Source organism: Microcaecilia unicolor, chromosome 6 (assembly GCF_901765095.1).
Source record: "Microcaecilia unicolor chromosome 6, aMicUni1.1, whole genome shotgun sequence".
Lineage (NCBI taxonomy): Eukaryota > Metazoa > Chordata > Amphibia > Gymnophiona > Siphonopidae > Microcaecilia > Microcaecilia unicolor.
The window spans coordinates 35,313,031-35,327,102 of NC_044036.1; the positions used below are offsets into that span (position 1 = coordinate 35,313,031).

Below are 14,072 nucleotides of genomic sequence, written 5' to 3' on the forward strand. Positions count from 1 at the left end.
AAAATAATTTTTATTTTTGCACACGTGTGTCGGATGCATGCCAAGTGGCATTTGACGCCCGTAGGTCATTACCGCATGAGTCTTTACCACTAGGTCAATGGCTGGCGGTAAGTTCTCAGACCCTAAATGGACGCACGGCAATTTTGATTTTGTTGCACGTCCATTTTTGGCACGCTGAAAAATGGATTGGTGTGCGCCCCAAACGCATGCTTACACTACCGCACGCCATTTTCCAGTGCACCTTAGTAAAAGGACCCCCTAAGAGTAAATCTACATTTGTGTGGCTAAATTTAGGCGTGAATATTAACATTAGCCACATGGCAGGTGTAAATGCTCCTGCCTATCTGTAGGCAGTAATTTAACTTAATTTCTTTACTTATAGTCCACCTCAGCCTTCAGTTCAAAGCACATTACAGTGAAAATGTCAAGTAAAAATGTAGAAGAGAATTAAAAGAACACAGAAAAGCAAACAGTTATAAAAATAAAAAAAAGAATAGATGGAATCCAACATCGTTTTTGATGGGCTACTCAAATACTTTTGAACTAGCCACATTTTTAAAACTTGTGTAAATTGCATATATCTCCGTTTTTCTCTTATATAAGATGATAAACTATTAGCTATATAAACCAGACACAGGGAACCACCAGATCACGGTATTGGATCTGCTGGACCATGCCCCTCAACTTATATCAAACTGGGAGCTCCAAGTAGCAACACCACTGGACCGCAATCTACCACTCTTACAGACCTTAGGGAACTGCTGGATCAATACACCACTACAGGAGCCAATATGAACACAGTAAAATTACTCTTAGGAATTTTCTTCATAACGCTGATCCAAACAATAATGGCCGCACCTCTTAATGAATATAGCATAATACCCATACTACCCAACCAACCACGAACAACCAGACGCACCAACTTCCATCAAACCGACAACAGAAAATCAACTGATTATAATCAAACTGTACAAACTGGGAAGAAAGGATTTAACAAATCTAAACCAATAAGCAAATGACAACTAATAAAAGTAACCACAATCCCAAATATAGTAGAATCATACCATATAATTAAAATAGGTTACATTAATGCCAGATCCGCAGTAAACAAAGCAGAAACACTAACAGACTGGATCACAAAGGAAGCCATTGATTTACTGTTCATCAACGAAACATGGATTCATGACCAAAATGATCCCATAATCCTGGACCTATGCCCACCAGGATACAAAATCCTACATTGGACCAGAGAGGGAAAAAGAGGAGGAGGTATAGCCCTAATTTACAGATCTCATTTCATCACTGAGACCACTGCAAAGTCAATGACATCTCAACTCAAAATTGCCTCAATCAGAATTCAACATAAAACCTTATCTGACCATCTGAATTGTGTCATATTCTACAGACCACCAGGTAAATGGAACGATGTCCAGACAAACTTCATGGACTTCATATCAACTACTTGTACATCTAATTCAAATGTACTAGTCTTAGGAGATATTAATCTCCACCTAGAAGACCCAAACGCAAACGGTGTACAAGAATGCATGGAATTCTTCCAGTTGTGGGACTTCAAATGGCCACACCTGAACACTACCCACATAAAAGGTCACACACTTGACTTACTTGTACATAAATTTACAACAGACTGAAACTTCATAATAACAGAACATAAATGGTCGGACATTCCATGGTCCGATCACTTCAAACTAAATTTAACCTTATATTCGCTGAAGAAGGGACATTGCAAAGTAGAAGAAAAAAACCACTTACAATATAAGAGATCGCATAGATGCAAAAACATTTTGGCAATCGATATATGACAACAACTGGTCAGTTTTAGCTGATTCTGAATACTTCCTCGCGGAATGGGAAAAGAGATGCATTAATGAAATAGCACCTATACGAACAAAAACCTCATACAAACCCAATAAAACACCTTGGTTCAACAATGATTTGAAAATACTAAAAACAATATCTAGACGACTTCAAAGAGCGTGGAGAAAAAATAGAAACGCCCAAACACTAAATACATGGAAAGAATCACAAAGAAAATACAAAAATGAGATTAAAAAATCCAAACGGAATTACTATAAAGCACAAGGTGGAACTGAATTCAAGGACATGAAGAAATTATACAAACTACTGGACAAACTACTAGACACCAAACCAGTTACCATATCAAATACCGACATTCCACCAGCAGAAGAACTTGCCAAATACTTTAAAGAAAACATTTCCAACATACGCAAAACCATGTCTCATGAAAATATTAACCTTGATGATCGGTCTTGGTCACATGTCACCCAGACTACAGACAAAATAGTTGCACAGGTAACCAGAAAACTCTCATCTGCTCATTGTCAACTCGACGCATGCCCCAACTATTTAATGAAATCACCACCTGACCGATTCATCGCAGATCTTACATCCCATCTAAACTACATGTTCCAACAAGGCTTATTCCCCAAGGACAAAAGCAACATTTTACTTACACCACTACCAAAAGACACCAAGAAGAAATCAAATGCTATCACCAACTATCGTCCTGTGGCATCCATCCCACTGACGACCAAATTGATGGAAAGTATTGTAGTCAAACAATTCACGGAGTACATCGACAAATTCTCAATACTTCATGAATCACAATCCGGTTTCAGATCCCTCCATAGTACAGACACTGTAGTAGTATCTCTTCTTGCCAAATTCAAGCAAGAAATTGCACTAGGTAAAACATTCTCCTACTTCAATTCGACATGTCTAGCACATTCGATATGGTAGACTACAATATACTACTAAGTATACTCGACAGGATAGGTAGGAATCAGAAGGAATATACTCAAATGGATCAAGGGGTTCCTAACCACAAGGTCATATCAAGTAAAGTCAAACTCCAACATCTCTCCACCCTGGGAAACCGACTGCGGAGTACCTCAAGGATCACCTCTCTCACCCATCCTTTTCAACCTAATGATGACCCCCTTAGCCAAGCCTCTTTTCAATCAAGGCCTTAACCCTTTTCTGTATGCGAATGATGTCACAATATACATACCATTCAAATCGAACCTTTCAGAAATCACCAATATAATAAAAAACAGCCTAAGCCTAATGGATACTTGGGCTATGACATTCAAACTAAAACTCAATAAAGAAAAAACACACAGTCTTATCCTTTCATCTCAACATTCTACAAACTACCCCACAGCCATACATACCCTGGAACACACTCATCCAATCTCAGATAACCTGAAAATCCTTGGCATTATTATTGACAGCAACCTAACGCTAAAGAACCAAGCCACCGCCATAACAAAGAAAATGTTCCACACAATGTGGAAACTCAAACGGGTAAAACAATTCTTCCCGAAGGAAACTTTTTGCAACACGTGTCGATTACTGCAATGGAGTATATGCAGGTTGCAGGGAACAAATCCTAAGGAAACTACAGACTGCTCAGAATACGGCAGCCAGGCTTATCTATGGAAAATCTAAATTTGAAAGCGCAAAGCCCCTCCGGGAAAAACTACACACTGGCTACCAATCAAGGAATGTATCGCTTTCAAGATTTGTACCTTTGTTCACAGAATAATACATGGTCTAGCTCTGAGCTATATGTCTGAACTAATCAACTTCCCAATTAGAAACACAATTGAATCAGCCAGAACGTACTTAACTCTTCACTTCCCAAGTTGTAAAAGCCTGAAGTATAAATCAATATACGCGTCCAGTTTCTCTATCAAAACGCCTGAAATCTTCGAATTCAGAAAAAAACTAAAAACTCACCTGTTCAAGAAGGCATACCCCACAGTATCTGACATAGACACTGAATAATGAAATATGGCATTTTAATCAGGAAACAGTTTTCAAACCCGACGCATGATCATATCCTAACATTTTGTCTGAATCACCCCAACCTATTTACCGATACTTCTTTACTGTACTTGTCACTATAATAGCACCCCTATACTGTATTTGTTCACACCGGAGTCTGTAACCACCTCTCCGGAACTATGTAAGCCACTTTGAGTCTACTAATAAGTGGGAAAAGGTGGGATACAAATGTAACAAATAAATAAAATAAATAAATAGTTCAAGACCTTACCAAATAATGTTCTATTTTGTGAATTCATTAAACGAAGGACAAGTGTGGTGGGCCTAGTCAATTGTAATTCCTATGAAGATTGGAGTAGCCTAACCGGAAAGCAGATAGACACCAGACCCACTAAATAATTTGGATGCAAACCATATAAATTCTTAAAGATAAAAGTAAGTACTTTAAATTCAGCACTGGCTTTGATAGGGAGCCAATGTGGTTGTCATAAATACGGAGTGGCATAAGTCTGTTACTTTCCTCCTAATACCAATTTCACAGTGACATTCTGCACAACCTTCAATCTTTTTAACTGCTTCACTGGTAATCTCAAAAAAACTGTTATGATAATCTAAAAATGGTAAAATAAGATGTCTGAATTACCAATTGAAAGTGCTTAACGTCCAAACAATATTTCATTCTACATAATAATTTTAACTTTAAAAAGCCTTCTTAATAATATTAATATGAAGTTCCATAGTTAATCCAGTGTCTCTTATTTGTCCTGTTTGTCTGTCCTACTTCGATTGTAAACTCTGTCGAGCAGGGACTGTCTCTTCATGTTCAAGTGTACAGCACTGTGTACGTCTTGTAGCACTATAGAAATGATAAATAGCAGTAGTAGATAGATTCTAGATTACCAATGGAACACCTAACAGTTTAATTTCAGATCTAATCAAGACATCAACACCCAGGTACGTAAATGCTAGTATTATGTAACTGTCTATCTGTATTCTATAACCTTCACATATAACTGCCTGACACACCCCTGATCTGCCCATGCTCAGGGCCGCTGTTAGGGGTGGGCAAACAGGCCAATTGCCCTGGGCCTCCATGTTATTGGGGGCCCCTAAATCTACCTGAAGTTGAAAGAGGGACAGCCTGCAAACCAGCTTTTTTAGGGCCTTCGTCCTAGTGTCTGCTCTGGGCCCCATCATCTCTAGACTGGCCCCGCCGCCCATGCCACTCCCAGGGACAAGCCCCCATAGAGTTGCATGCTCTGGAATTTGAGTGCACAGCTTAGAGAATACTAAGAGCAATTACTCATGTAACAGCCAATTAGCACCGATCATACCAAATAATTAGTTGTTAAAGTCAATTAGCATCTAAATGAATCTATTAAGTTATGCACGCAACTACCCTTATTTTATAGGTTGCACTTGCAACTTTATGCACTAGTGGCAAAGTTGAACGCACTTTATAGAATCAGGGGGTTAATGCATGGTAACGTATTTTTTGTCTGTGCTAACAACACAGCTTACCCCTCCCCCAAATGCTGGGAACACCCTCAGTTAAAATTGAGGTTGTGCAGTTAATTATGGCAATTACCATGCAGTAGCTGCAAAACCTTAATGCTCTTTAGTAAATACAGGCTGAAATGTTTTTTCTGCCAAATACATCGTAACCCCAGCTTTTATGACGATACTTATGCATTGGAGGAGTAGCCTAATGGTTAGTACAGTGAGTGTTGATGTAGGTGACCTGGGTTTGATTCCCACTGTAAGCTCATTGGGCAAGTCCCTCCATTGCTTCAGGTACAAAATCTTAGATTATGAGCTGTCTAGGGACAGAAAAAGTACCTGCATATACCCCCAGATTCTATATAGCATGATTTAAGTGGCACTGATAAATCCTGGATTTGTGTGCATATCACAGAACTGTCTAAGCATATTCTTTAACGTGACACATGTAAATTCTAAGTTGCATAGAGTGGGCATTTCTAAAATCTATGTATGTTATTATAGAATACACACAGTCCGTGCCTAATGTAGGCATTGGCGTGTACACCAAGTTTTACATGGCTTAACTTCCCATGATTAAATTTAGTCAAACAGATGGGCACTCGACGTATTCTATAAACCAGACTTCGCGCCTTCTGTCTCGCTGCACCCTACGCCTGGAATAAACTTCCTGAGCCCCTACATCTTGCCCCATCCTTGGCCACCTTTAAATCTAGACTGAAAGCCCACCTCTTTAACATTGCTTTTGACTCGTAACCACTTGTAACCACTCGCCTCCACCTACCCTCCTCTCTTCCTTCCCGTTCATATTAATTGATTTGATTTGCTTACTTTATTTATTTTTTGTCTATTAGATTGTAAGCTCTTTGAGCAGGGACTGTCTTTCTTCTATGTTTGTGCAGCGCTGCGTATGCCTTGTAGCGCTATAGAAATGCTAAATAGTAGTAGTAGTAGTATGTGGAAATTTAGACATATTCTATAAAGTACGCCTAAATTTAGGCATACTTTATCGAATATGCCTAGGCGTATTTATTTTAATGTGATATATAGAATCTGGCCCACAATGTGTACAGCACTGCATATGTCTAGTAGCACTATAGAAATGATTAGTAATACTTGTAACTAAGTTTTAGACAGTCTTCAAAGAGAAGCAGATTTCACAGGGCTTTTTTTAAAGGGGGTACTCGGGGGTAATGAGTACCGGCACCTTTTCTATTGTCTGCTAAAATTGAGCCATGGTCCCCAAGTTTTAATGAAAGACTTCAGGCTCTACACACAAATTCTGCCTTGTCATGGATTCTGTGACTGGTTGCAGGGAGCCTGGCTATTGTGGGATGGGTCCCTCAGTGATCACCCCAGCCCTGAAGAATGGCCTGGCATTTGAGTACAGGTACCTTTTTTGCTAGAAAAATGCACTGAGATTTCATTATATACACCAATACTGCATTTTTTTAGTGCTCAGAAAATTAATTATCTAATGTTGATTTGATTTATTCACTCAATATATCACCTAAGAGCAATGCTACTGAGGGGGTGAGGGATTATCTTGCTCTTCACTTTCCTAGTTGTGAAAGGGTGGTTTATAATTCAGCTTTTGCTGCATGTTTTCAGTATAATGCAACTAAATGTGAAGTTTTGCAAAAAACTGAAAACTTTTCTATTTAAGATATTTCTCCTGATTGATGTGACTTGACAGCGGCCCATATTTTGCTTCATGTCTTGACTTCTTGTTCTAAGAATGTTTCTATTTATCTTACAATCTTTGCTTCAATCATGTACTCTGTAATCTTTTTAATTTGTGTCAGCCACATAGAACCGAATTTGAAATTTGGATTTTTGTGGGATATAAATCTAATAAAATGAAAAAAAAAACGTTTTGCTCAAAATCATGGAGGCAATATTCAGCTGTATGTCATTGACTAAATGAAACCCACAGTTCCAGTCTCTATCTGGGTAACAGCCTGAGTATCCAGGTATTTGGTGGCACCCAGAAATGATCCAGATATGGCCAATATCCAGCACCACGACATAATAGCCCTGACAAAACAGCCTTGTAACAAAATAGCCCTTGACAAAATAACCCCCTTGAAAAAAATAACATCACAAAAAAAGATGATAAACTACAATCGAAATCTTCATTGCTAAAGGCTCCTACCAGCATTGCATTGTATAAAGCATACATAAATAAACAAAACAAAATTCTATAGCTACCAACTGGTATTCATGATCTGTTCTGCTGTTTAAGGAAACTATTGTTCCATCAACATGCTAGTTAAAAAAACAACAATATTGTCATCATTTTCATAGTCTTACCAACCTTTTCCTGTTTGGCAAAATAAGGTTATTAGGGAAAAAAATGCAGTGCCATATTATGGGCAGCCTGATCGGGCCTTTTTGTTGCCGGGGGGGGGGGGGGGGGGCCTAATTTGTCAAGGGCTATATTGTGGGCAGGTCGTTTTGACAGTGGCAGTTATGTCGGGGGCTATTATGTCGGGAGCTTTTTTGTTGGGGCTATGTTGACCGAGTACCCCAATATTCAATGCCATATCCAGTTACCTATCCGAATTGTGCCATGGTGGTCAAAGCAGATATGGAATAGCACTGTCCAGTTAGTGTGTCACTGAATAGATGATCTAGGTCTGGCAGTGGGACTTAACTAGACTGGTGCCTCTCCTGTCTCCTTCAGTTGTTTTAAATTTCAACCCCCCCATGTTTTTAAAGCAATCTTGAAGGTAATTTGCAGTACCTCTCAGTTAAGGTGGCAATTTGTTCTACAATCATAGGCCCTGAATCATAGGTACTGAAAAAGATAGTCAGTTTAACTCGTCAATCCACGTAATTGCAACAGACGATCATCAGTAGAATGTAATGGTCTACTGGGGACAGACTCCTGCAATTTCTGAGCCAGGTATTGGGGCGCTCTCCTAGTCAATAGTTTGCAGACTAAACATGGTATCTTAAAAGAGATTCTGTCTGAAATCAGGAGCCAATACAGATTTGGTAAGATCAGAGTAATATCGTCAGATTTACCCATGCCCATAATTAATCTTGTTTCTGTATTATGCATTAAAACTGTAATCTTTTACAGATGGACTTGTTAATTAGTTTAACATATCCAGTGACCTGTTGAAGGTTTAAGACAATTTATGATGACATTATGTAGAAATATTTAACTACTTAACATATTGACTGTAACATTTCCAGTGTTTATCGAAATCTCATCCTAATCTTTGCTGGTTGGCACACTGAGGACTAGATTTACAAACGTGCACTACTTTGTTAACGTGCAATAACACCATAAGAGAATAGATCTCATTAAATTTGAGTGGTAAGTATACTTATTACTTCACAAATTCGATTAGCTTTCTCTATAACAAAGTAATTTTGTTATGGGTTTACAGGTACATACCTTTGTAAAATACCTCTGAAAATTTAACTGTTACTGTAAAAGTCACCTATATTTTTTTGAAATGTAAACAAAATCCTACTCTTTCTGGACATGATTAAGGCAATCTTGTTAACTAGTACTAAGTACTGCTTCCGTTATCCATGAAATAAAAATGATTTAAACATGAATGATTTTATTATTTATTTAAGGTTTGCATTAGACCACCATTGCTACTCCTGATGCAAGTGTGAACTTTGTGAAGCACAGGAAGCAAGGCAGATGAGGTTCAGAGATAAATCTCAGTGACAGCTATTTATGTGTCACAAAACGGATTAGTTTCGTAAGTGGAATGAAGCACAGATTTTGCCTTACTTTTGCTCAAGCCCTCCCGCTGAAATGAACTCTTAGAACAGGGGGGGGGGGGGGGGGTTCTTAACCCTGTCAATGGGACACACCCAGACAGTCAGGTTTTCAGGATATCTTGAATGAATATGCATAAGATAAATTTGCATAAAATGAAGGCAGTGAATGCAAATTTATTTAATGCATATTCAATGTGGATACCTTGCAAACCAAACTGGCTTGGTGTGCCCCACGAAACAGGTTGAGAACTCCCATTGTACACAAACAATGGAATGGTTTCCAAACCTGGTTCTGGAGGCACCCTAGCCAGTCAGATTTTCAGGATATCCAGAATGAATATTCATGAGAAAGATTTGTATGCAAATCTCTCGAGTATTTATTTTGGATATACTGAAAGCCTGAGTGGCAAGGGTGCCTCCAGGCCCTGTTTTTGGAACTACAGGATTAATGGTTGCCGTACCTGAAATGAAAGTGATAGTTTGTTTCAATGCATGGAAACAAGATTATATTATGTTGTAAGTTTTCATGTCACAAACCTACCTGAAAGTAAAATAATTCAAAGTATACAGGGGAATAATGAATGTTTTATTGTGACAAAAGCACTGTCATATAGATATTCATTAACAAACACCACTGGTAATCGAGGAATAGATCAAAAGAAGATATACAGAGAGACTGGATAGTGGTAATCTGCTAAAATCAAAGCTTTATTTTCACTGATCACGAGTAAAGGGAGAAATTTACATTAATCAGAGGCGCTAGACCCTCCACTTAGTTACAAAAGTCACTACCCTTATGAATAAACAGTGAGAATAAACTATACAACTAATGAATAACCATAATGGATTCAGTTTATGCCACATAGGAAATCACAGTTTGTTTGAAAATTATTATAATTAAAGCTACCATTACAGGTAATGTTGGACTCTAGATTTCCTCCATCATACCACTGACCATTCTGAAATCCACAGATATCAAAATGTATAGATTAAATGCCATGGCATCACTATATGGCAAGGTCAGAGCTAAGAATAAGGTTCTAAAAATAAAATTAAAAAAGTTTCTATGATCCCCAGAACTGTATGCAACAGCTACTAAATGATTTTTAGGAAAGCTGTATAACCTGTATCTCTTGCATAAACTTTTTAAACCTCACACTTTCAGTGGTTAAGGGTAATGTATTAATCAATTATTTCTTGTTAGTGCTGGTTATGATTGAGACCATCATACCCTATGGAAATTTATACAAGAAACCGTACTACACTCCTAAATCACTAATTTATTGAGTTTGCTCCAAAGGTGCACAGAAACAAGAAAATGCATTTACGTGATCGATTATGTGATACTATAAGCCAATAAATAAAACACTGATATTATACATAAACTACACTTCTGTTCACTATTACAGATTAGTTTTGTATTGTACTTGCAAGGTAGAAACCCCATTACAGAATGTACTTATGGCCAAACTGTGTACACAACAGATCTCTTATTCTGTAGGTTGAATAACTGCAAAAAGGGAACATTTAATTTTTTAATACTTTATTATATTTCTTAAATATAATTGAACCTTTTTGGAATTTTCTTAGAAACAAAACATAAAAAAATTATATACTTTATTACAAATAGTAACTCAAGGGTGTTCAAGATCTCTCTTATTTACAAACAATACTAGGCTGAACCCAAAGGAACAACATAAAAATAACTTACAAAGACGTGAAGCTGTTTGACATTAAATCAGCTTTCATAAAATTAAAAAAATGTATATACATTATATACAATGACCTTGAAGGGAGGAGAAATTGTTCCTTTTCTTCTGGTTTTCAACCTCCCCAAATCCTCCCTGTGTAAGAGAAGCAACCTATAGTCTCTACCGCATTTTAACCTTTAATACTGAATGATCATCGAATGTTAAGGTCCATGCAGGTCTTGGTCAATGTTAAAACGAAGATCTGATGTCTCATTTTTTAGCAGGAACAGCACTTTACAAAGTGATAACTACTTGTTGCATTGCCACAAACTCAAACTGAAGGCTTGGCAGTCCTTCCACACATGCGCATTGGAGAGCGCAGTCAGGATTCAATGCCCGTCAGCTTTACGCATCAGCTTCTTCTGACACTTTTTTCTTTACCAGCATTAGTTTGTTTGGGTTTTTTTTCTTCTTTTTTTTTTCTCCCCCAGCCAGTCTTTTCAAAAGGTTTGCAACTGTTGCGTTAGCATTAGCTGGCACCCACTGTTGACATGGTTCATAACCTTTTGTTTAAGCTGTGCAACCTGTTCTCTGAGCATGTTGGCCGTAGACGCCAGTTCAGAGTTCTGCGCTTTCAAGGTTTTCACTTTTTCTTCCAACCTTGCAATCCTTTCCAGCTTCCTTTTCCGGCATTTAGACGCCGCGATCCGGTTTCTCATGCGCTTCCTCTCGGCTTTGATCCTTTCCTGCGACTCCATGTCGATGGGCGACAGCGGGGGGGTCTCCCCCGGCATCTCGGGCACCGTCTGGGGCTCTTCTTTCAGAGCCTGAAGCCTGGGATGCTGCACTGGCATCGGCGGGGTCACGTGGTGCTGGGGAGCATAGCCCATGCTGTTTGCATTGTAACCGGGCGCAGTGCTGATGGCATTCGGGTTGAAGTTGTTCAGATTGGCATAGACGGGCGGGTCGTTGTGCAAGGCGGTGCTGTAACCGGTGTTCCCGGCCATTGAAGCAACAGGTGCCATCCCGCTGGTGGCAGGGGGCTGGGTAGCAGACGTTACGCTGGGCATAGTGTTCTGGTTATGCAGTTCGGCCAGTGCCCGGACAAAGCCTTCTGCAAAGCCTTCCTGCTCGTCCGTAACGTTTTTGGGGCACAGGAACTGCGTTGGGGTCGGGGTGGTGGTGATCATGCCATTGCTGGACTGGATGATCAGCCTTTCCAGTTCCGGAGACGCCAGTTTGAGGAGTCCCACGTCCGGCGAGGTGAGCAGCTCGGCGTTTTTGCTCCGCAGGTGGGGCTTCAGGGCGCTGGAGGGATCGGCCAGATTCAAAGTCATGCTCTGCTTGAGGACTTTGGGGTTATATCCGTAGCCAGCCGTTTCCGACTGTACAAAGGCAGCGTTTAGAGCATCGTCGTAAAATGTAGGTTCCATCCTTGCAGTCATAGAACGCTGTCCACAAACTTTCACACAAACCAGGGGCGTCTTGATATTTCAGCAGGAAGGAAAGTTACTTCTTAACTTAAGAGTCCAGCTGGGGAAATCAAAGCGGTTCCGCTCAAGTTTCACTTCTCACAGAGAGAAATAAAATAAACGAAAGTCTTTTCCAGCAGTCACGATAGGCTAAAACAGCATTCAGCGTTTTGCATTCGCCCAAGCCAGTTTTCCCCGCCCGGGATGGGCACTTTCTCTCTCTCCTCCTGCAGTGCAAGTGCTGCGAACCCCTCGCCCCTTTCAGCCAAACACACCGCTGAAAGTTCAGGCTTCTCTTCCAGCCCTTTACTCCTCTCCCGGTGCAGACAGTGTCCGGCAAGCACCGGGGCTTGGTTGGGGTGGGGGGGGGCAGGTGGGAGGAGGCGGCTGTGCGCGCGTATCTATATGCAATGCAAATGCAAGTAGCGCCGCGAGCCTTCACTCAGCACAGCTCCGTAACCCGCCTCACGCGTCTTTCCGCAGACGGTACACACTTCCACACTGAGCTCATCCAGCGTGGAGCCTAACACTTATCTGTCCGAAGTCACCCTCTAAAAATAGCAATGATGTCACCCCGGCTACCTTTCATTGGTCGGTTTGCACCGAGGGGCGGGCCGCCGCTTGCAAATGAACCCGGTTGCCGTGGCGACCACCTAGAAGATTCTGACTCTCGCGGAGGCTCACGGGCTGAGGTAATGCTGTACTAGACACAGCGGAGCATTATGGGCTGACGTCTTGTTTTTGAATATCTGGTTACCCGCTTAACTGGGAGAAATGGTTAGTTAAAGAAATTTAAGGAGCGGACAGTAAAACTTCCGCACTCAAAGTGTGGATTCTCATTGTTCTGCTGTGGTTATCTGAGAGAGCGGAGCGAACACCCACGTGGTAAACGTTAACAAGTCTTCTGTGTTGGCAACAAGTTTCTGTTCCCATCCCTACTTCGCGTTCCGGTGACTTGGACCAGTGAAAGTGGTTATGACAAGAGGGGGAGAGATGAAAGCACAGACTGACTATAAAACTTTGTCGGCTTATTGAGCGTTGTTTAATATTCAAGTATCATATATCTTCTTACTAACAGTGGCATAATTTTAGACCCTAACGCTTGTTAATTCTAGCTCACTTTTTGTATGTGCGTTAAGGCGCCCTTAGTTTTCCCCGTTCCTCCTTTCCTGGGGAGTGGTACGTTCTGAAGGCGGACCTGCCCTGCTGCGCTGTGAGTGGGTGGCCTGTGAAAAACACTGGGCCGAGCTTGGGGAGTGGGCGGGGCCTTGCCTGCCTCCTCTGACTGACAGGTGGCGTCTGTTCCCGGGCGCGCGGGGAGAGGGAGCCCGCTGCGATCATCATATTCCATCTAGGGATTCCATCGCTGCCGCGGGCGGCGTCTCTACCTTCCCTTCCCCCCACAGGCTGTCCTGGGGCTCTCTCGCAGCCTCTCCGTGAACTTTTCCAGCAGTGAGCGTGGGACGGTCTCTAAGGCCCCGAGTCGGGGCCCCCGACTTGCTCCGAGTTCTCAAGCTTGTTGATCGGTGTGAGATATTGGGCTACGGGGCAATAGCTCTCGCTTGAGGAGGGGATTCCCGCCACGTAATTTAAACTTAAATGACCATAGTTTTAACGGAGGGGAGAGGCTGCAACTGATGCATCACCCCCTTCCCCATAAAAAAAAAAGATGGACGAGAAGTTATTTTAAAATGGGCTTCAGTGAAAGAGATCGCTGGAAGTTAGGGTAACCACTGCCACCCCCCTCCCCCCGGTAAGCTTGCACGCTCCTTAGGATTGGAGAGAATTGCTCTGAATTTAGCATCCTTGCTCGGGAAGCATCGCCCAT

At 41.0% G+C, this 14,072-nt stretch overlaps 1 protein-coding gene across 1 annotated transcript; it reads right to left on the minus strand.

Moving 5' to 3' along the window:
* Nucleotides 1-9,648: 9,648 nt before the first annotated feature.
* JUN (Jun proto-oncogene, AP-1 transcription factor subunit) lies at nucleotides 9,649-12,761 on the minus strand. The gene has a single exon (XM_030206451.1). The coding sequence runs from the start codon at nucleotides 12,215-12,217 to the stop codon at nucleotides 11,273-11,275; it is 945 nt and encodes a 314-aa protein (XP_030062311.1). The 5' UTR covers nucleotides 12,218-12,761; the 3' UTR covers nucleotides 9,649-11,272.
* Nucleotides 12,762-14,072: the final 1,311 nt, after the last annotated feature.

What these genes read in the sequence shown, in the direction of transcription:
- JUN (XM_030206451.1), bottom strand. Translation starts at nt 12,217, where the DNA reads ATGACTGCAAGGATGGAACCTACATTTTACGACGATGCTCTAAACGCT.